At 38.2% G+C, this 22,375-nt stretch overlaps 1 protein-coding gene across 2 annotated transcripts; it reads left to right on the forward strand.

The window, feature by feature from the left end:
• The first annotated feature begins 1,536 nt into the window (after positions 1-1,536).
• mylk3 (myosin light chain kinase 3) lies at positions 1,537-22,230 on the forward strand. 2 transcript variants are annotated; one of them, XM_067402095.1, is made up of 13 exons: positions 1,537-1,787; positions 8,233-8,326; positions 8,479-8,815; positions 9,601-10,079; positions 11,006-11,111; positions 13,207-13,300; positions 14,431-14,540; positions 15,106-15,247; positions 15,634-15,704; positions 16,697-16,825; positions 17,992-18,144; positions 20,707-20,842; positions 20,965-22,226. In XM_067402095.1, exons 1-13 carry the CDS (start codon positions 1,707-1,709, stop codon positions 21,040-21,042), a joined length of 2,010 nt encoding a protein of 669 aa, XP_067258196.1. In that variant the 5' UTR covers positions 1,537-1,706; the 3' UTR covers positions 21,043-22,226. The 2 variants fall into 2 exon arrangements, with proteins under 2 accessions (XP_067258196.1, XP_067258194.1); XM_067402093.1 differs by lacking the exon at positions 1,537-1,787 and adding an exon at positions 6,165-6,919 and having other exon boundaries at positions 20,965-22,230.
• The last annotated feature ends 145 nt before the right edge of the window (positions 22,231-22,375 follow it).

The following is a 22,375-nucleotide window of genomic DNA, read 5'->3' on the forward strand; positions in this document are numbered from 1 at the left end:
GTATTTTTCATACACACACCTATTGTTTTTCTTCAGAAGACACTGATTCATCAACTTATTATTTGAATATACAGAGATGGATTATTTTTCTAAAAACATTTGTTTGTGTTTGCCTGAAGAAAGAAAGTCATATACATCTGGGATGGCATGAGGGTAAGTAGATGATGAGAGAAATTTCATTTTTTGGTGTAAAAGTATCCCTTTAATTTGGTTCCTCTTCCAACAGTGTTAGAGACTTTGGAATGGTAGGTAATACCAAATTACCATTTTTTTAGTAGTTTCAGCTGTAATAGCTTATGCTATTTTGGTAGTCACCACTTTTTCAAAATGCATTTTTGAACAAATTGTGCACCTTTTTTATCTACAATTGAATAACTTTTTGCATTTTCAGTTACTTTAACAGGCTGTAATCATCACAGACATCTAGTGATTTCAGAAGTTATATCAATGAAGGTCAGAACAAGCATTGCTGGTGTGTGGTTCATATTGAGTCATTCAAATCCATGTCATATAATAGAGCAGTGATGACAAAAGTGCATATGAGTCATGTTAGACGCCATACTTGATGCCACCTGTCCCATTACTAACAGGAACAACAGCCCTGTCACAGAATCACATTATTGTTTTAACATTAAAGTGTTGTCAGTGCCATCTGGAGCACCACCCACATAATTTAACATGTCCTTTGAACAAATCATAGGATGAAGATGTTGCCTCTAATAACAAGTTAAAATATTTGGAGGTTTTCAGAACACCCCTCATTGCAATAGAGAAGCTACAGTGAATTAAACCACTGCACTTCTTCGTCAGGATATGGGAAGCTTTTTTATTTACACATTCTTTTGAACCTGCCTTTATTAGCATCCATCAAACACTGTAATTGTGTTACATATAAATATCAGTGACATGCACTGACATGCTTAGTCTTACCGGTATTAGAGGCAACAGTATGAAGAGAAACGTTTTCCAACCGGGCACAATGCCACCATTCAGAGATGGATTTTCCTCCAGAAGCCTCCTGGGGCTTTAACAGATCTGCTTCTAAAACCAGAGCTTGCATGGTGGTCTTATGGTTTGGCCACTTGCAGTGTAGCTCTGGGCTGTTCCAAACCCAGATGTACAAGCTCTTTCCAGTTGCTCCGACTCTTTAAGATTCCTTATCAGGAAGGACTTAGTCTAGCTACTCGATGCCTGCACGTCTGGGCACGTCTGACGCGTTCGTCCCAAATTGGGTCAGTGCGTGAGAACAGATCCCTCAGAAGTCTAAACACAAGTTCTCTAACAAACAGCATAAAGGGAAACTGAACTGTGGTCTGACCCCCCAGCATCCTCGTCATATCACCATCCTTCCGACCATCCATCCCGTCTGTGGAAGACTTCCCGTGGAGACCATCCCAAAACAAAAAGACACATCTGAGACCTATTAATAAAACAGGACACTCACATTTGGAGCATACTCTCACTAATCTCAGGCAGCTGTTATCTCTAAGCAGGAAGTGCTTTCTGGGCCCACTGCTGTGCTGACAGGGGCGCGTACCCAGTAAGCGGGCTGAAAGTGATAAGATAGTTAGTGTTTGAGGGGTGATCTGTCTATTCCAGAATGTTACAGATCCCTGAGAGTCCAGGTCTGTGGAATATTCATTGATCGTGGCTTTGGGAATGTGGCACACTGAGTCCTATATTGACCCAGGACAAGAGGGCAATGCATGATGGGGACCTCTCTGTACAGATCAACACTTCTCAGCACAGGTGGCTTCAGAGTGTCGGACTACATACGCAAATTCACAGTAAGATCCTGATTTTATGCAAAGGGGTAATTTTTTTTTTTTTTTTTTAAATAGCTGAAAATGTAATTTAAAATGTGATATAAGCTCTTTTTAGGAGCTTAATCAGTCTTTTAGTGCTGTCCTTATCTAAGTGACTGTTAAATAAAGTCTTATGGTTTGTAATTCTGAGGAGGTAGAACTGTTACTAACAAACAAGTTCAGGGTTGCTATTTCCATTTAAATGGAGAATGTGTGATTACCTTAATTACTTTATTTGCTGCTTTTAACATTTATAAGCTTCTTTCTTGAGCTGTTGTTATAGTTGTGTGCTCTTTCCCGTTTTTTACTTTTCTTTTTTTTGTGGCAAATCATCCCAGCATTGTTGCAAAATGCTGAACCTTTTTTTTTTTAAAGGCTACTATTGACATTTGGACTTCTGACAAATTTTTAAATAATGATCATTGTCTGTATCATTTTAAAAATGTACATCAGCACAATCTCATCTCTTCTCAGAACAAAGATGAAACAAAAAAGGCAATTAGCTTGTGTGGGAGAGAGAAGAAGAGAAACATTTTTTTTATTAAGCATATTTAGATTGGCTTATTAAAGAGATGAGTGTGCAGAGGAGCCAGTAGGCTATTTGTATCTATCTGTAACAATCTCAGAATTATTCATATCTGTATTTGTATAAAACCGGAAGTGGGCGAAGCTTTAACCAGAAGTTCATAAAATTACTTGAGAATTACTGTTTCTTTAAAACAGATCCATTATGTACATTTTAATTGTGCCTGACCTGCATGACTTGAGCAGTGGGAAACTGGCATGTTCTCTCTCTATGAAGTCCATTACATCAGGGTTTGCTATTGCTGTGATCTCAGGTTGTAAAAAAAAAATGTATAGTCTCTCTGGAACAAAAAAGGGGCATCTCCCAATTTTGGGGGATTTTCAAACCAGGATAGGTGTCTTTTAACTATCCAATCAAAAATGTACTGTAGCCTAAGAGGCCATTCACTTCAACACAGAACACAAATACACGAAAGAGAAGTGGCAACCCTACAGCACATCCACATTGTGATTACACATACACCGTCCCACCTGCCCACAAACAGCCCAACCCCACAAAAATCACCCAAAGACATCAATGGGAGATTATAAAAAATGCTTTTTGTTACATAATTTGTCAATAAAAAATTCAGTTACAATGCAGAAACACAAAAAATGAAGGGGTGATACCACAACACATCCCTGATGTTGTAAACACACACGAAATAGTAAACCGTGCGCACATTTGAGCAAATCGAGGGAACGAAATAGTAAATCGTTCGCACGATTTAGCCTACTATTTTTTTTCTGCATGTCATGTGCGGGGCTCCGTATAAAAGTGTTTGTTCTCCAGTTGATGGCAGCAATCTTCTATTAAACCATGGCACATTGTCCATGCTATCTCCATGAATAAAAATGAGAAATGTGGATTTTTTTAAAAGTGAATTTTACATTAAACGTTTTTTAAATAAAAAAAAACACTGCACAAATGTAGAGTAAAAACTCAAATAAAGTGAGTGATAGTACATTTGTTTTTGTTTTTGTTGTTGTTTTTTGTTTTTTTTAAATTGCATTATTATGTTACAAAATCACATTTTATTGTCTAGGGTCTCTGTAGACCCCAACATCCTGAGTGTACATTCAAAACGAATAGCGCATAAGGGTTAATGGTGCCATCGAACGTTTTTTTCACAAGATGTAATATAAGTCTAAGGTGTCCCCTGAATGTGTCTGTGAAGTTTCAGCTCAAAATACCCCATAGATTTTTTTTTAATTCATTTTTTTAACTTCCTATTTTGGGGCATAATTAGAAATGCGCCGATTCAGGTTGCGGCCCCTTTAAATGCTCACGCTCCCTGCCCACGGAGCTCGCGCTTGCCTTAAACAGTGCATAAACTAAGTTTACACAGCTAATATAACCCTCAAAATGGATCTTTACAAAGTGTTCGTCATGCAGCATGTCTAATCGTGTAAATATGGTATTTATTTGGATGTTTACATTTGATTCTGAATGAGTTTGATAGTGCTCTGTGGCTAAAGCTAACATTACACACAGTTGGAGAGATTTATAAAGAATGAAGTTGTGTTTATGCATTATACAGACTGCAAGTGTTTAAAAATGAAAATAGTGATGGCTCTTGTCTCCATGAATACAGTAAGAAACGATAGTAACTTTAACCACATTTAACAGTACATTTAGCAACATGCTAACGAAACATTTAGAAAGACAGTTTACAAATATCCCTAAAAATATCATGTTATCATGGATTATGTCAGTTATTGTTGCTCCATCTGCCATTTTTCGCTATTGTTCTTGCTTGCTTACCTAGTCTGATGATTCAGCTGTGCACATCCAGACGTCCTGCCCTTGTCTAATGCTTGAACATGAGCTGGCATATGCAAATATTGGGGTCATACATATTAATGATCCCGACTGTTACGTAACAGTCGGTGTTATGTTGAGATTTGCCTGTTCTTCGGAGGTCTTTTAAACAAATTAGATTTATATAAGAAGGAGGAAACAAATGGTGTTTGAGACTCACTGTATGTCATTTCCATGTACTGAACTCTTGTTATTCAACTATGCCAATATAAATTCAATTTTTAATTCTAGGGCACCTTTAAATCTGTCTGGTTGGCACGCTTCCCATAATGTATATGCGTTAGGTCAGTAGGAGGAGAGTAGGCAGTGTTTTGCATCTGTTCGAACTCATTCAACCACATGAGTGTTCACACTACAAAAGCAATCTGGTCGAATGCGTTTTTGACTACCTCTGGAAGTGTTCGAAAGTGGAAAAGCTAAAAATGTTTTAGACCCCCGTTTGTGTTTAGCATCATCCACTTGTCCTATCTATCAACCAAAACGCATCTTAATACCAGGTGTAAAAAGGCCAAAGACAAAAGTGGGATATGGACCCATTTGCTCCCTCAACCTTTAAGGCTAAGGGTCACTGGCATGTTAAACATTTATGTGAGGGCAAAGAAGAGACTGTAAAACGAGACTACAGTTCAAACATTCCCATCAGAGAGGGCAAGGATAAATGCCACTGCAGCATAATTCATTAACAAAGCCACATCATTTCTATCAGGCTCATGATAGGAGAGCAGTTTAGCATCAGACTTGTGTTTCTCCTCTTGTTGCACACTGTGTACTCAATGTGTTTGTGTGACATTTTAAATGAATATCAGAGATCAAAGAGGTTTAATATATTAAGCAATGTTAAAGTTACGCTTATCTCTGCCAAACAGATATTCTCTCCCAGTGATGTTAGCTATCTTACTGGCCCGAGTTCTGTTGTGGACTGGAAACTGAGTTGCTTATATTGTGCCAGCTTGTAATAACAGATAACTCCCCCCACCACCACCACCACCACCAAATAGTCATGAAGCCACATTCCTATGGCAGTCCTGACCCTGGCCTCCATCTCTATTGCATAATAAAGTTATACTATATTGTGAGTATTGAGTAATCCGAACACAGCAGAAAGAGATTCTCTTATAGGACGATTCAGACAAAAAGCTTACACATGGGGAACTGGCATTACAGACAGCACATCCAGAGAGTTCAAGGTTCCCTGCCAAAAGCCCCTTTTATTATAGGTATCCTATCCATTTGGTTGGCACTTTTATCCCAATTGAAATTGCATTCATGCTATTAATTTCATCAGATCACACATTGGGAATAAAACCTTGCCGTTGATTGCAGTTGAACCTTATTGTAAAGCTTTATTGAAAATAAATTAGTAGGATACATGGGTAGTGTAGATATTTTGTATGATTGCACTGACTGAAGAACTTTCAATAATTTTATTTGTGTTTATGATTATGTTTGATAAGATTTATAATTGCTTGCAACGATTCAGCTAATAGAAAGAGCCAGTATTAATTTCATTCCAGACGAGATGAGAGACAGTTGTAGCATATAATTCATCCACATACCAATGTCCACAGAGGTTTATTTTTACTTAAAATGTCAGCCAATGTCACGTCATGTTCCGGTGAAGAGGGTGTTATAGGTGATATATAGTTAGCACAGGATGGATCCAGTGGAAAATGGATGCTACTGTGTAGCAATGAATTAAAAAGAAAACATGATAAGAATATGAAAGAGTGCGATTTCATTTTTTTTTTTCTACCTAATGACTGGCCATTTACAGAGGTCATTCTTTGCATGCCCACCTGTCAGCAGCATCTGCAGAGGAGAATTTAAATGTTTGGTGACGTCAAGAGACTGCTGGAAATTTGGCAATCATCAAGGCCCACTATAGGTCATATAAAAGGCCTGTGCCAGAGTACGTAGGAAAGAGAGCGAAAGAGAGAGAGAGAGAAGGGGGAGGCTAAATAGAAGTGGAGAGATAAGATACCCAATGGAGGTGTTTATTTAAGTGGTGTCATGTCTCTGGCATGTACCAACAACAGGGTTGTCTGAGCTGTCTGTTTTGTGAGAGGCACACAATACCTCAGACAAGTGTAGAGACCAACGGGGAAACTGATCAGTGGGCCTTCCTCTATTTCTACATTTTCTCATTGCTCTGAATGTGCCCGGGGCAGCCATGAGTAAACAGGTGACTCTGGCCACTTGTATTGCCAAGATGTATGAAGGCAGCAGGCTGGAGAACTCTGGAATTCCATCGGGGACAGTCAAGAAGTCGAGTCCAACTCTGATAGGTAGTCTAAACAATGTGGAGGTCAAGTTGAACAACCTGGAGGGGAAAGTGGAACAGATTGAAAGTACCCAGACAGAGGTGCTTCACAAGCTGAGCTTATTGTGTCAAGGGATGGAAGCACTAGAAAGAAGCCTTACGCAGCACAAGCAGGGTGCTCAAGAATCAAACGTGATCAAAAATGGCCAGCGAGAGAGCAACAAACTCCCTTTGCTGACAGAGGTCAGATCGCTTTGCGGGGAAACCGTGGATCTGCTTCATAATCTCAAGCATGAGAGTCAGCAGCAGAGAAAGAAGATTGAATGTATGGAAAGTTCTTTGTCTACTCTGGAGAAAGTAATAGGGTATGTGGGAGATGCTTTCCGTAACTCAAAAATAGTGGAGTTCATCCTCAGTGGAGTGGTGCCATGGAGAAGACAAGGTCTTCTGGAAACTACAGAGGAAGAGGTCAGTAAGATCCTGGTCATCCAAGATCTCTGCTGCAAAAAGATAAACAGAAAAACACAGAGTTTATCCTGATATTCGATGTAACAGGAGACACTGCAGAATGAGGTGAAATCTGAGCTGTTTATTTTCCAAACTGTTTACTATGGCTGTCCCTGAAAATGAAAAAAATGCAAAGCAATGTAAAATAATACCTAATATGCAAGATTTTGATTGATAAAAAGAGTAAGAACCGGACTACTGTATAGATTTTTGATAAGAAATTTTAGTTTTCTTTATCAGATCCTACAATAATTATGTACATTAGGCATGTTATCATTTAATCTAGTTGCCTTACACAGCATTTCTAAATGTAATTTAGAGTTGCTTGACAAAGTATGAAATACCCTAGTTCACAATAATGCATTTACAATGATCAAAATAGAGAAAGCTAAAATCCCTTTTTTCATTCATAGATAATTTATAACAACGTTTCAATGATATATTGACAGCTGAACTAGAAATGTCACTGCCATTTACTCCGTTGGCTGATCTATTCTTGCTAGTGAGCATGTTAAGTTTACAGCCAATCTAACCTTTTACCAAGGTTGCTATTTTATCTATGATGAGGCTGAATGGGCCTCGTGTTTCAAATTCCTAGACTGGATATGTGACTGAGCTGATGGTGACTGAGTATATGTTAACCCAGTTTTGCAATAGCAAATCCACAGCTTAAACCCAAAACTGTAAATTTTCCTCTTAAAATGCTCTCAGAACAGCTTGTCAGATGACATATTCCATTTCTTTTTAACTGGAGTGGTTGTACATAAACAGATGCTAGATGGTTAATTAAGGACTGTGGCTCTTTCATAAATAAATGAAAGTGCTTTTGGATCCAAGTAAAATTGTGCAATAGTTGGCTTATAGTATAATAGCTGACAGTGTAATTATACATGCAGCAAATGCCAGAAATCACAAAAATAGAATGTTTTGTCACAAATGCCCTCTGAGTCGTGTGTTAAACATGAAGGTATGCCGTTCTGTGCCATTCTGTAAACAGGCCCTGCTTCACAATAATCAGCATCATCATGTATGGTTTTAATTCACAAACCCACTTCATGTTTAAAGATCTTGTGACGTAATTACTCATTGAAGTATCTAACTTTGCCCAAACACAGGATTCAACCACAAATCCATAAAAACATCAAATCCAAAGTTTGAGTTGTGTTAATATGTTATTTAGGACTTAGAAGAAAGCTGACAAAGTGGAATAAAAGTTTTAATCAGTCATTATTGCATAAAAACCAAAACAAATATATCTGTATTTGTTTTCACAGAAAAACAAACCAGATGATAACAGCATTAAACCAAATGGCAGTTTTTGCCACCAGAGCACACAGACTTCAGAGGAGGTTAAACAAGCGATTTCAGGTAAAATATATTTTCGGCAGATTATGGACTAGAAATGTTTATTATTAAAGAGACAGCTTGTGAGAAGTGACATGTCAGAGCCTTTTCCTGCATGCATTTCAATGTATAGTTCTTCAAAACCTGTTTTAGCCTGACTCTGTGATTATCCACAGCTGAGAATGAGCTCCAGCAGCCAGAGGTCACTGTTCCCAGTGATCCCAGCAGCCTACCTTCTCCTGAAGCCCTTAGAGGAGCAAGTGAACCTCTGATACCTCTTGGTACAGGAGAAAGCTCCAAAGCCTTACGAAGGGCCAAGGAGGTCACTGTGAAGAGCAGAGCGCCTGAGCAGGTCCAGACATTTGCTCCTGAAGTCCAGCTGGAGGATGAGGATATTGGCGTATGTTATGTACCCAAGCAAGAGACAGATAGCTCAAGTGCCGCACCAGCTGATGCTGAATGTGCCACTGTGACAACTAAAGTGGAAAAAGATTTGTCTCTTCAGCAAGAGAGGTGACAAATTACAAATTGCTGCCATTTTAGGTTCAAAGAAAAATGCTGTAAAATTGGCTCACGTTTCTTCTGCCTTGAATTTTAAAAGGGATGTTGTCAATGATATGTTGGTTTTTCTAAGACTTTAGCAGAAAGTGTCAAAAATTACTTTGGGATGAAAAGGAAACGGGTTATGGAAAAAATGAACATTGTCATTTGCCACCTTTGGAGATAATTACATAGCAGCCGATGCCAGGGTGGAACACAAATACTCTAATGGACTCTTTTACACTGTTCTCCACCAGATAAGAATATTCTACATAGAATATTAGAGACCTCGCATTCACAGAGGATTGCAATTAACCCTGCTAGCCGAGGCACACAAAAACGAGGCACAAAAGACCCTCTGCCTGAAATAATAAACTGTGTTGTGCATGCTAGAAAGCATTATTTATTAGACTAATGGCCAAGGTCTTGAGATTACACGCAGCATTGACTGAATGCATGTTGCCAGCCTGCCAGGCATTATGAGTTTTAAGCCATTTAGTTTTATACAAAACATTACATTTAAGGACCTTGTTATGTTAGTGGGTTTGCTGTTGTTCATAGTAGCCTCTCATGTACAGACATATTTCATAGACAACACACCCATTATAACGCCACTTACATGCCCACTATGCTGCATTTGCTGATTCCCATTACATCTTTTTTTAATTGATTACATATATCAAGGTCTCACATACATAGTTACCTTTGAAAAATGAACAAAGGGCACATCAAATAATTGTTCTTTTTTTAATTCGAAGGGCTCTTGAACAGGCAGATGCTTCACAGAATGGTGACGAGGCTTCACTCAAGACAATAGTTCCTGAACAAGTGGAGCTGAACGTTGAAGTTACTCAAACACAGACAGAGGCTACACTGTTTGGTGACAAGGCCCTTTTGAAACCATCAGTTCTTGGACAACAGCAACAGCAACTGGAGAAGAAGGTTGATGTTCCTCACAAACCTCAACTCAAAGAGCCTGTTAACAAGGATGCAGAGGTTAAGTCACAACATAAAGAGACAGTGGAGATGGTAACACCTGTGCCAAAACATGATGAGATTAAGACAGGATCTGAACCAGCTATCAAGAAAAATGAAAATAAAACTGCTGAGAGGATTTTGGAGTCTGACCCAATAAAGAACTGTGCAGCTCCTAGTCCACAAAACACAACCCTTTTGGGGGGAGAAGAATTGAAATTAGCACCTCTGAGAAAAGCAGAGTCACAGCTACTGATCATCGGTGAGTAATTCATCCCTTGAAGTGATACTGGCTTGATATACGCTAATAGCTAAGGATGGGAATCTTGAAATAAATGTGTATGACTTCAGAGTCTTAAAGTCACCATGAAATCAAAACCAATTCTTATTTTTTATGGAATATTGAAGCATTATTATGCAATATTTATTATTACCTTAAGGGCAGGACAAAAGGCACTCATGTAGCTCGACTACACAAAAACCTGCTGTAGCTTGATTATAACTGCGCATGTAGACGTACTTATTCCTTCAAAAGTTGTTGCAGTGTATGATTTACTAAAAGGATCATCTCATGAGTCATTCGTTTTGGATTACACTGCAATGTACGGTTTTGATTCACTAAAAGATCCAACTCATGAGTCATTAGATTGGGAGTGGGACACCTCTGTGCTGTATTCCGTTGATTCACTAAAAATAACCATCTCATAAGAGTCATTAGTTTGGGAGTCGGACTACACTGGTTTTACAGTATGAGCTGATTGCACTTTTTTGATTCACTAAAACAACTGACTATAATAAGCTGCAATAACTGGCTAAGAAATAAGAAAGGATTCTTGGTTACCAACCCTCCTATTTACCTCATTATACTGGAACAGGAAAGGACAACAATGTATACATGTCATGAGCAGTCATACATGTTATCTGAGCAAATTTGTTTGATAAGATGACACCAGCAAACAGTGGACAGCACGTAATCAACAATGACGAGTGATGATCAAAAAATGATCAGTTAGGCTTACACTGCTTAGAAAGTGATTTATATTTATAAATCAACTTAAAATCAAATCTACCACTTGTAATTAGAACTATTCAGCTTGTAGTTTGTCACAGTGCTTAAATTCAGTGTGTGCAGAATGTGCTCCAGATGTGAGTGTTCATAAAATTAGCATGCTGATATTTGTTTTCTAGATGACTGTCCACCTCTTCCAGCCCCGTTCGAGCATCGTATCGTCAGTGCCAAGCAGGTTCCCATGAACTCATATTATGCAGTCAACCCCAGTGAGGTGCTGGGCGGGTGAGTCCACGTGCTAAAGGATTAGTTTACCCAAAATTACAATTCTGGGATTATTTAGTTGACATGGTCTCAGCTGACATTCAGGGTTGTGTTGTAGTCGTGTCTAGCTGCAGGTCCACCATCTGATCTGGTTATGGATCGGATCCAGCTGACTACGGTAACCTCGGGATAAGGATGACACAGACAGACAAATGTTAGCATAGATACCATCCCTCTTACAATGTAACAAGTACATTGGATGTTATGGGAAGTGTTCCTGGTTCCGGTTGACCTAATTTATGCAGCCTACCTATCTTTCAGGGGGTATGAATCATAGAAATGTGATAATGTCTTATGTTTATGCCAGGTTAAAGAGATGTTTTTAATCTAGATTTAAAATGACAGAGTGTATCTGCCTCCCAGACAACGCTATGAAGACTGTCCCAGAGTTTTGGTGCTAAATATGAAAAGAATTTACTGCCCACAGTTGAATCTAAGTATTATTAACAGGCCAGAACTTTGAGACCACATTGGACAAGAAGGACTCTAAGGTGATAGGAGCTCACTCAAGTACTGAGGAGCTAAACAATTTAGGGCTTATGTAATCAGCAAGGTTTTAAAATGTATGCAATGTATAATATGGAGCCAGTTCAGTGTTGACAAAACTAGGCTAATATGGTCATACTTCCTGGTTCAAGTAAAAACTCTAGTTGCTGCGTTTTGGACCAGCTGGAGTTTGTTTATTAAGCGTACAGAGCAAACACTCAGTAGATCATTACAGTAATCTAGCCTTGAGGTCATGAATGCATGAACTAACTTTTCTGCCTCTGTCATTGAGAGCATATGTCATTTAGATATATTTTTAAGATAGAAAAATGTAGATTTATAAATGCTATAAGTTGAAATGTGGAAAGACTGCTATCAAATAATACACTGATGATGAAAACTTGAAGCAGCCATCAGTTGTTAGTCAAGTCATCTTCATTTATATTGTGCTTTTCACAATACAGAACAAAAGCTTCACAGTGATAATAGGAAAATTAATGGACAGATTGTTTTGGCTTTACAGCAGCTCTAGGAAAAGTTATTATCGAGCTAAATTAGGTTTTTAATTGAATCACTTCTGTTGAAAAATTGCAAATTATTAACTTAAATGACACCTTTTTAACCTTTTTAATGCATTCTTGCCATTCATTTACGTGTTTAGTCTATAGGTTTGTGCATCCAATTGTTAGAGATTATTCTAGGTTATTATGTGTCGTTTTTTGGTCAAATAATTAAAACCTATGTTTTTTTTTTTTTTTAGAATTAAGTTGTACAAAATTACTAGTCATCTAATTTTTTATATCAGCTATGCATTCAGTTTATATTTTGTCAGGCCCTAAAGAAATATAGAGCTGAGTATCAACAGTAAAAACGAACACCATGTTTATTAATGATATCTCCAGTCAATGAGTCACAAAGGACCGGATGGAGATGCCTCCTAAAACAAATCTAACTTTTCTAGTGTTTGTTTATACACAAAAACATAAATATAAATCAGATTTGTTTTATTTCTAATAAAAAAAAAGAAAAGGTATTTTGTTAACATTTATATATCTGATACTGGCTAACATTTTTCTCTTGGCACTATCTGTATATTGTATCTTCCCAGTTATATCTGACATGCTGACATTAGTGCAGCAGATAAGAGTGTTGGGGCGGGGGGTCTGGGGACTCTGTCTCCAGGACTGGCAGATAAGCATGCAGGCACTGCCCATGAGCTGAATGACTGGTACACGCAGACAAAGGCTCATTTGCTCCCCCTCTCCACTCTTGTTCCACATACGCCACAAATAAGTAAGCACTGGCTTGTTTTTGACTCCTCATCGGCAGAGTTTATTTTGGGCAGGTGTTGAGCTGGTCTGTTTGCATGGGACTTATTTTCAGCCAGCAGCAGGAGGAGCCATCTTGACATAAACATGATATCTCACCCCATGGAAACACAGTTAATCACCAAGTAAATACACAGCACAGAAAGTGCACAATGAGAAAAACAGCAGCAGATAGTGACAGTTAACTTTGAAGTGAGTTCCATAATCCATAAAATAAAATCTGTGTTTATGTGTTATTGCAGAGGCCGTTTTGGACAGGTACACAAGTGTGCCGAGTTGTCCTCTGGTCTTATGCTTGCTGCTAAGATTATAAAGGTCCGGGGAATGAAAGAGAGGGTGAGTACAAAACCTGCATTAGCGTTTCAAAATTGTTTACCTTCCCCCACTCTCTCTCTTTCTCTCCCCTCCCACTCCAATCTGTCCATCACTCTGTTCCTGTTAGGATGCTTTATGAGAACATTTCCTTGACAACTGCTGACAGTTCTGCACATATGAGCATATGAAAAAATACACACACGTTCACACGCACACTTGCACTCTCGCAAATAACATAACACCCATAGTCCCTCGAAGACATGGGAGCGCGTGTTGTTTCTAGTATCTGCGTTACAAAACAAAGCATTCATTCAAGCAGAAAAGAACACAGTATTTATTCAGCGGTTGAAACATTGAGCTGTTTACATTTAATGTGAAATATAAATCCTATCTTCTCCCTAAACCCTCCATGCTTTAACAAGTGCTGATAATTACATCTAATGATGGCACTTCTGTCGTAAGCACTTGCCCTCAGTGCAATGCCACTGATCTATCTTTTGCCACCATTACAGAGCAATCAGACAGGAATGGGCAAATGCAGATCATTTTCACTCTCTCATGTTTTAATTCCTGCCACTTGATACAAATGTCAAAGAGTTTAATACACAATCACATACAGTGTACACAAACTTAATCTCTCTAAGAGTCATTCCCAGAAACATTTGCATTTCAAAATGCTCCTTCTTAGTGACAACATGATGTGCCATTCCTGCTGCATGCGCCGTCTGCTTTGAAGTGTGCCAAAGAGAGAGAGAGAGAAGCTTCATATGGGATAATTGAATGCTTTTCCTGGGTCAGGCCATGGAATAGAGGACAGGAAGAGCCTGAGTTACTAGGGCAGACAATTACAGGGTTGGCAGACTGTCAAGCCCCCATTTCGGAAACGCTTGTTTTTGCTACCCCGTGCAATCATTGCAAATTCACTCCAAGCAATTTAACTGTGCAATTTGATTTCTGAAATAGCTGCTCTCTACCTAATGACCTAATTTTTAACACTGCTATCGTTCTTTGGAGAGTATAACAACATCATTTCAATATAGGCTTCAAATATAGGCTTTTTAGACAGCTGTTTGAAAAAGGAAAAGAAAATGCATTGCAGATGAGAAATTATTTGCTTTGGCATTATTTATTTATTTGTGCGTTCGTTCCAGGATGAAGTGAAGAATGAGATTGGAGTTATGAACCAGTTAAACCATGTGAATCTGATTCAGCTGTATGATGCGTTCGAGTCACGGACTAACCTCACACTCATTATGGAATAGTAAGTAGACCACAGAGTGTTCTTAGTTCAAATGAGAGTGATTGCTTTCAAGTACTAGGAAGGTTTTGGTTAAATAGCTCTAATTATAAAATAAGGTCTGCAAAATATATAAAACATATTTCATAACTATTGCTCTAAATTATTATTCTAACTTATTGCTCAGAATGTTAATTCAGGCTGATTAGTGGCTTTGGACAGTATTCATCAGGCCTCATTTGCAAAGCAAATTTTCTGGTCCTCACATTCTGTCACAAGAACACACATGCCACATTGGTGTGTCATCTCCCTGTCTTGTTCACAGATTTAATTCACTTTTTTTTTTGCAATGAATTGACAAAAAAAAAAAAAAAAAAAGCATTTAATTGTGTGTTATAGTGAATATTAATATTTGTAATACAAGACTATAAATGGAAATTTTGGAAAATTTTTGGAAAATGGATATTTTTTGTTTTAGCATTAAAAAATACTGGCCCCCACATGGCTTAAGACGCTTAATGCCAATATGCATGTCTGATTAGACTGGACTAAAAGAGAGGAGTTCATTTGTGATGGTTTGTTATTTCAGTGTGGAGGGTGGTGAATTGTTTGACCGAATCATTGATGAGAATTACCAGCTGACGGAGCTGGATGCCATCGTGTTTACCAGGCAGATTTGTGAGGGGGTTCAGTACCTTCACCAGCAGTACATTCTTCATTTAGATCTTAAGGTAAACCGCACTGAATGTTATAATGTGATACTGACGGATTAGCAGTGCATATAGTGTCGGGTATCTCTATGGAAAAAGCCCCCAATGAATCACCCATGTATGTCATCATCAGCAGTCTGAATGTCAAACATTTGAATTAGTATACTACCAATGGACTTGTGCCTTGTGTTGTTGTTAACATGTTGTGTAAAGGAATATGGACTGCATACAATGATATAGGATAGTACCCCCACCCCATAAAAATACATTTGGATCCTCTGTTTAGTTTGAAATACTAAAATTGTAATTTATGTTGTTACTGTTTAAGAATCAATAATCAATTTTATTTTATTTTTAATCTAAATCTTATTTCTTTCTAATTTTATTTTTTACGTCCTGCAATATAGCCAGAAAATATCTTATGTGTGAACAGCACTGGGAATCAGATCAAGATCATTGACTTTGGACTTGCCAGAAAGTAAGTTCATTCAATTATCCTGTTATTAAATAGTAAGCTTATGAATACTAACATGAAATTTTATATTTTTTAAGTGTACAAAAGAAACACTTTTCTCAGTCTTGGGTAATTATGTCCCTAATTTCACACATAAAACAAAGTATGTGTTTTTAGCTGGCATCATGTCTTCTAAATCACTCCACTGTGCTGTCACCATGACTACAATCATATTCCTTCATGAGTGATCTTTTTTTGAGAGCTTTGTTTACTTTGAGCTTTAAAGCTTAAATCAATTAAAAGAATCTTCAAGTCCTTACAATGTACCCTGTAACTGTTATTAACTTGCAAAATTTTTATTTATTTTTTTTTACTTTTAAGTTAACCATTTTTGTGTGCAAGTAAAGCACTGGTGTGGGATTTGTGGTTTACATTTTTTTTTTTTTCATTTAGCAGCTCTTTTATCCAAAATGACTTAGAAATGAAAAAGACTACAAAAGCAATGCATATTACTGAGAAGTGGCATACTACAGTGTGCCATAATTGCTAAAAAAAGTACAAAAGAAAAGTACAGAGGTAGATGAGACTCTGTGGGACAATAGAAAGGGAAACTTTTTCAAAGTAAGTACAGTAGCCTATGAGTCAGGTCCCTTACAGAGGAGTTGTGTGTTTTCTGAAAGTGGAGAGGGATTCATTTTGGTGGAGTTGGGAAGATTGTTCTACTCTAGAGGTACATTGAATGTGAAGGTTTGGGAAAGTGATTTTGAGCCTCTTTGTGTTGTCACCAAGGGATGCCACTTACATATGGTTGTGTGTGGAGATAAGAGGGTACAGATCCAGTGACTATTCTGATACAAACATTGTTGTGTTGAGCTGTATATATAGGTAGCAACTGGAATCATTTGAGGTTGGACATGCTTGCTCAGATAGTTTTGGTTGTGTGTTAGTGTGTATGGTTTTTCATATGGGTATGATACAGAATCCAAAAACAAAAATGTGTTTCTCCCTCCCACCAGGTACAGACCCAGAGAAAAGCTGAAGGTCAACTTTGGAACCCCAGAGTTTTTGGCACCAGAAGTTGTCAACTATGACTTTGTGTCATTTCCTACAGACATGTGGAGTGTTGGTGTCATCACATACATGCTGTGAGTACACAACTTGGCAGTAAAGCAGATCTATTAATGCAGAATTTCGTATCTCATAAACATTATGCTGACTTCCTAAATTTAACAGAATTAAAAAATTGTCATTAAAGAGTCAGAATCGACATTCATAAAGTATGTGCATATACATTAATGATTTATGCCTTATAAGAAGAAAAGTTTATCTTTCTTCATACACTGAATTGCATAATGGCGTGGATTGAAATATCAGAGAGATCAAAAACCAAATGCAAATGCGAGGCCCATGAAAGCTTTAGAGAGCTCATCTAAGAGCATTCAATAGAGCCCTGATAAAAGGACACCAGTCCCTTACAGCTCAGAAAGCATGTTACTAACCCTGTTGCTCTGATGCAGTCAAAAAAAAAAAAAAAAAAAAACGTACACACAAACAAACAAACACAATGTCCCATGTCTGAACCTGTGCCCTCATCACTCTGCTCTCCATGAGCAGTGCTGCTTTACTGGCCATAGATGACCCACTGCTCTGGCCAACAGCTGTCAAGCCTCAATGATTGAATCAGTGCTAATTACCTGACAGCTGTTGGTGGAGATTTTTAGGGCTTGCGCTTCCAGAGACTGTTTCAACTACTTCACACTTCTCTGAGAACTGAACACCTAGCAGGACTCCAGCGTTCATTGTATTATTTTAATTATAGCTTTTTATTTGACATTTGTTATTACTGTTGTTGTGTGTTTACATACCGTTTTGGCATTCATATATAAGTAGATGTATATATATTTTTAAATTTTTTTTTTAAAGGTTTCCTTGTTAGTTCATGATACCTAGTGCATAATGTTAACAAACTGAACCTTAAATGTCACTATTTATTCAATAAGTGGATGATTTTAACCACAGCGAACTAATCTAAAAAAACAAAACAAAAAAAGTATATATACAGCTATGGAAAAAATTAAGAGACCACTCCTAGTTCAGAAATCAATGTTAAGTGGTCTCTTAATTTTTTCCATAGCTGTATATATATATATATATATATATATATATATATATATATAATATTGGGGGATTTTTACATTAGTTGTGGTACATTTGTTGTGGTTAAAATCATCCACTCACAATAATTTATTCATATTATTCATTATTCATATCATCCTTTGATTCATACTCTTTATAATTTTTTTTTTTTCAGTTTGAGTGGCCTTTCTCCATTCATGGGTGACAACGATGCAGAAACAATGAACAACATTCTGCACGCAAAATGGGACTTTGATGCAGAGGCATTTGAGAATGTGTCAGAAGAAGCCAAAGACTTCATTTCCAGCCTCCTTGTGCCTGCTAAATGGTATTCATCCATCCATCATTATTCTGCTACAGCAAAATATAGCCCAAGTCACACTTTCTATCGCACATACTTCGATACAGCCTTTCTTCTATTATTTCTCCTCCTTTCTAGCCTCTTGTCTTGTGGATTTAAGAGCCTCACTTCTCTTCCATCTCTCAATCATTGCCCTATACTTTGACCTGCTCATGTTCCCTTAATGCATCCTGACATCAAAACTGAAACCTCTGAAAATGCAGTGCTGTAAACCAAAAATTGGCACAAATAACATATAATTTGCCAGTGACGTAACATGGTGCAGTTTAGAGCATGGAGCTCACCCTCACATTGCTCTGACTTAGCTAACCTCTCCCACACAAGGGCTGTGCTACTCAGCTGGCATGAGATAATAGTAGGCTGGAACAGCAGGTGGCAATGACAGGGCACATTGTCTTTTGCCCAACATCTTACCACGGTCTACGGAGTAAAAGTGATACTTAATGATTCAGTGCGCTTTGACAAGGTGCATTTAGACGCAGCATGACACCCACCCTGGCCTTCCTCCCTTCTCTTTATCTGTGGTGACGATGTTGTCTAATGAATTCACTCACCCCCCCCCCCCCCCCCCACACACACACACACACACACAATGTGGTTCATATCACCTTTGAACATTCATGCTTTCAGCTTATGAATAGGCCTACTAATGGATTATTGGCATGATGAAAATGTAGCATAATTAGCTATAAGTGCTTTAAGTGTGAGTTCTGGGACAGGCCCACAATTGTTAGCACAGGTAGCAAATGTTACAACAGTTAGTCAAACTTCATAAAGATGTTTTAAACAAAACATTGAATATAGAATATTATATACACTGTTCAAAAATATTTTCTAAAGGAACACTTTGAAAACACAGATCTCAATGGGGAAAAATATCATGCTGGATATCTATACTGATATAGACTTGGTAATGTGTTAGGAATGAAAGGATGCCACATCATTTGATGAAAATAAAAATGATTAACCTACAGAGGACTGAATTCAAAGGCATCCTGGAAATCAAAGTGAAAAAATTATGCAGCAGACTAGTCCATTTTGCTGAAATTTCATTGCAGAAACTCAAAATGGTACTCAGTAGTTTGTATGGCCCCCACGTGCTTGTATGCATGCCTGACAATGTCGGGACATGCTCCTAATGAGATGACGGATGGTGTTCTGGGGTATTTCCTCCCAGATCTGGACCAGGGCATCACTGAGCTCCTGGACAGTCTAAGGTGCAACCTGGCGGTGTTGGATGGACCGAAACATAATGTCCCAGAGGGTATTCTATTGGATTTAGGTTAGGCGAGCGTGGGGGCCATTTAATGTGTCAATTCCTTCATCCTCCAGGAACTGCCTGCATATTCTTGCCACATGAGGCCGGGCATTGTCTTGCATCAGGAGGAACCCAGGACCCACTGTACCAGTGTAGGGTCTGACAATGGGTCCAAGGATTTCATCCCAATACCTAATGGCAGTTAGGGTGCCATTGTCTAGCCTGCAGAGCTCTGTGCGTCCCTCCATGGATATGCCTCCCCGGTCATGCTGAACTATGTAACAGGCAGCTAACGTTCTCCACGGCTTCTCCAGACCCTTTCACATCTGTCACATGTGCTCAGGGTGAACCTGCTCTCATTCTGGTTTTCAATGGCAAATGCCAGTCGAGCCCTCATCGGGGGACATTGGGCCCTCAGGCCACCCTCATGAAGTCTGTCTCTGATTGTTTGGTCAGAGACATTCACACCAGTGGTCTGCTGGAGGTCAATTTGTAGGGTTCTGACAGTGCTCATCCTGTTCCTCCTTGCACAAAGGAGCAGATACCGGTCCTGCTGATGGGTTAAGGACCTTCTTCAGCCCTGTCCAGCTCACCTAGAGTAACAGCCTGTCTCCTGGAATCTCCTCCATGCTCTTGAGACTGTGCTGGGAGACACAGCAAACCTTCTAGCAACAGCACGTATTGATGTGCCATCCTGGAGGATTTGGACTGTGCAACCTCTGTAGGATCCAGGTATCACCTCATGCTACCAGTAGTGACACTGAACCTAGCCAAATGCAAAACTAGAAAAGATGAGTAGGGGAAAAAAATGTCATTGGCCTCCACCTGTAAAAGCATTCCTGTTTTGGGGGTCGTCTCATTGTTGTCCATCTAGTGCACCTGTTGTTAATTTTTATTAACACCAAAGCAGCTGAAACTGATTAATAACACCCTCTGCTACTGACCAGATCAATATCCCAAGAGTTTAACTGACTTGATGCTACTCTTTGATTAAAAAGTGTTCCTTTAATTTTTTTTGAGCAGTGTATAAATGTATAATAAAGTGACCTTAGGCCTACTAATGTTTGTTGACATCTTTAATAAATTGAAAGTGCTTGATAAATGACCAAACCAAATCTCTGTCTAAGGCTTGAAAACAAGACATGATTTATAGTCATTACATAGAAGAGCTTGAATTTTATACTGCAGTTTTTGGAACCGTTTGTTTCTTCGTGAGCCTGATGTTTTCAAGACCTTAATGTTTCTGTGCATTTGTGTGGTTTCTATGGCAGCAGCCGTCTGAGTGCATCGGGGTGCATGAAGCATAGTTGGCTAAACAACCTGGAGGACAAGGCCAAGATGTACAAAGTCCGGCTCAAGTCTCAAATGAGGCTTCAGCGATACCTTACTGCTCACCGTCAGTGGAAGGTATGGAATCACGAGTCAGCGAATGTGTTTGATTTAAATAGATTTATATGGTGGTGTAGAATTGTACCACATACCAGCATAACACATGATCTTGCTCTTATGATAACTCTTTGTTTTTACAGAAACATTTCTATGCAGTCGCTGCAGCAAACAGGTTGAAGAGGTTTCAGCAGAGCAGATCAGTTAGTATGCCAAATTAGCTATTAACCTGGAGGACAGTGTTAGTAGCTTGCGAGGACATCACAACGTCACACACTGGAAAATGAACATCATATCTGAATTTGTTAAATGATTTGAAATGGCTTTGTAGAAAGTGTTTAAAATGGCTTGTTTATAGCCTGTAATAGTATCTTGTTAAAAAGTGTCACATTTTCTTAATGTACTTTGTTTGCAACACCATTGCATTTAATTTACACTTCATCATGCTAATTTACACTTCATCATGCTAATTTACACTTCATCATGCTTTCACACCAGGTGTGTACGGCATGGATTGCAGGGTGTGCTTTTGAACCACATGAAAAAGCTGTTGTCCCTTCTGTGAAGGCATTTTTCTTGGGCACTACTGCCTTATCCTAGTATTTGAAAGAAAGTGTTTTTGGTTCTCATGGTTCAGTATTTTATATTAGTAAAAAACATAGCATGAAGATTTGATGTAGAAACACTGTGGGCATCCTATATTTTTTGTTTAGCACATTGATTAGAACTGGAAAAAAAAATCTGAATAAGACACTCAACTGGCATGGTCTTTTTATTTTTCAAAATTATCATTTAAAACATTTTCACGGATTGTTCAAGAACATTTGAATGTTAATATTGTGACTTAAAAACTATGAATTTATTGTTTTTGTGGTTGTACACATTCATATGGTCAGAGTTGGGGGACGTTACTTTTAAAAGTAATGCCTTACAATATTGAGTTACTCCCTAAAAAAGTAACTACTTGTGTTAACTAGTTACTTTTTATGGAAAGTAACGGTTTACATTACTTTTGCGTTACTTTTTCTCACCTGGGCTGTGTGTGCTTGTTTGTTTTTGAATAACAACAAAAAAGTTCTATTTTTGGCAAATGTAAAGGCCCTTTCGCACCAAAAGTGAAAAGAATAAGCTTCAGGCTGATCACAAAGGTGATATTAATCTAAACATTTTTGTTTAGTATGGTTTAATCGGATCATGGAAGGTCAGCAGCAAAGACATTGGTTAATAAAGTGAGATTAAATACATGAAGTATATTTGTTTAATTGAATATATTTAATTTTTGCAGGTCTCGAAAATGCTCATATGTAGTCTAAAACTACGATAACCATCATGTTACACAGCGCACACAACACTTCTTCACTTACAACTTCTCTTAACATGGGGACAGAAGAGCTGACAGTCAATACATGGGAGAACAATGTAACTTGCGTTATTTGAAAAAGTAACTCAGATATTTTGCTGTAAATTTAAAAGTTATGCATTACTATAATAGTATAATTACTTGAAAAAAGTAATCTGATTACGTAACTCAAGTTACTTGTAATGTGTTACCCC

The sequence above is a fragment of the Chanodichthys erythropterus genome, chromosome 11 (assembly GCF_024489055.1).
Source record: "Chanodichthys erythropterus isolate Z2021 chromosome 11, ASM2448905v1, whole genome shotgun sequence".
Lineage (NCBI taxonomy): Eukaryota > Metazoa > Chordata > Actinopteri > Cypriniformes > Xenocyprididae > Chanodichthys > Chanodichthys erythropterus.

Coding starts and splice junctions, on each gene's coding strand:
- mylk3 (XM_067402093.1), top strand. CDS start 6,362: ATGAGTAAACAGGTGACTCTGGCCACTTGTATTGCCAAGATGTATGAA. Junction 10,080..11,005: donor GTCACAGCTACTGATCATCG/GTGAGTAATTCA, acceptor TTTGTTTTCTAG/ATGACTGTCCACCTCTTCCA. Junction 15,248..15,633: donor TTCTTCATTTAGATCTTAAG/GTAAACCGCACT, acceptor CCTGCAATATAG/CCAGAAAATATCTTATGTGT.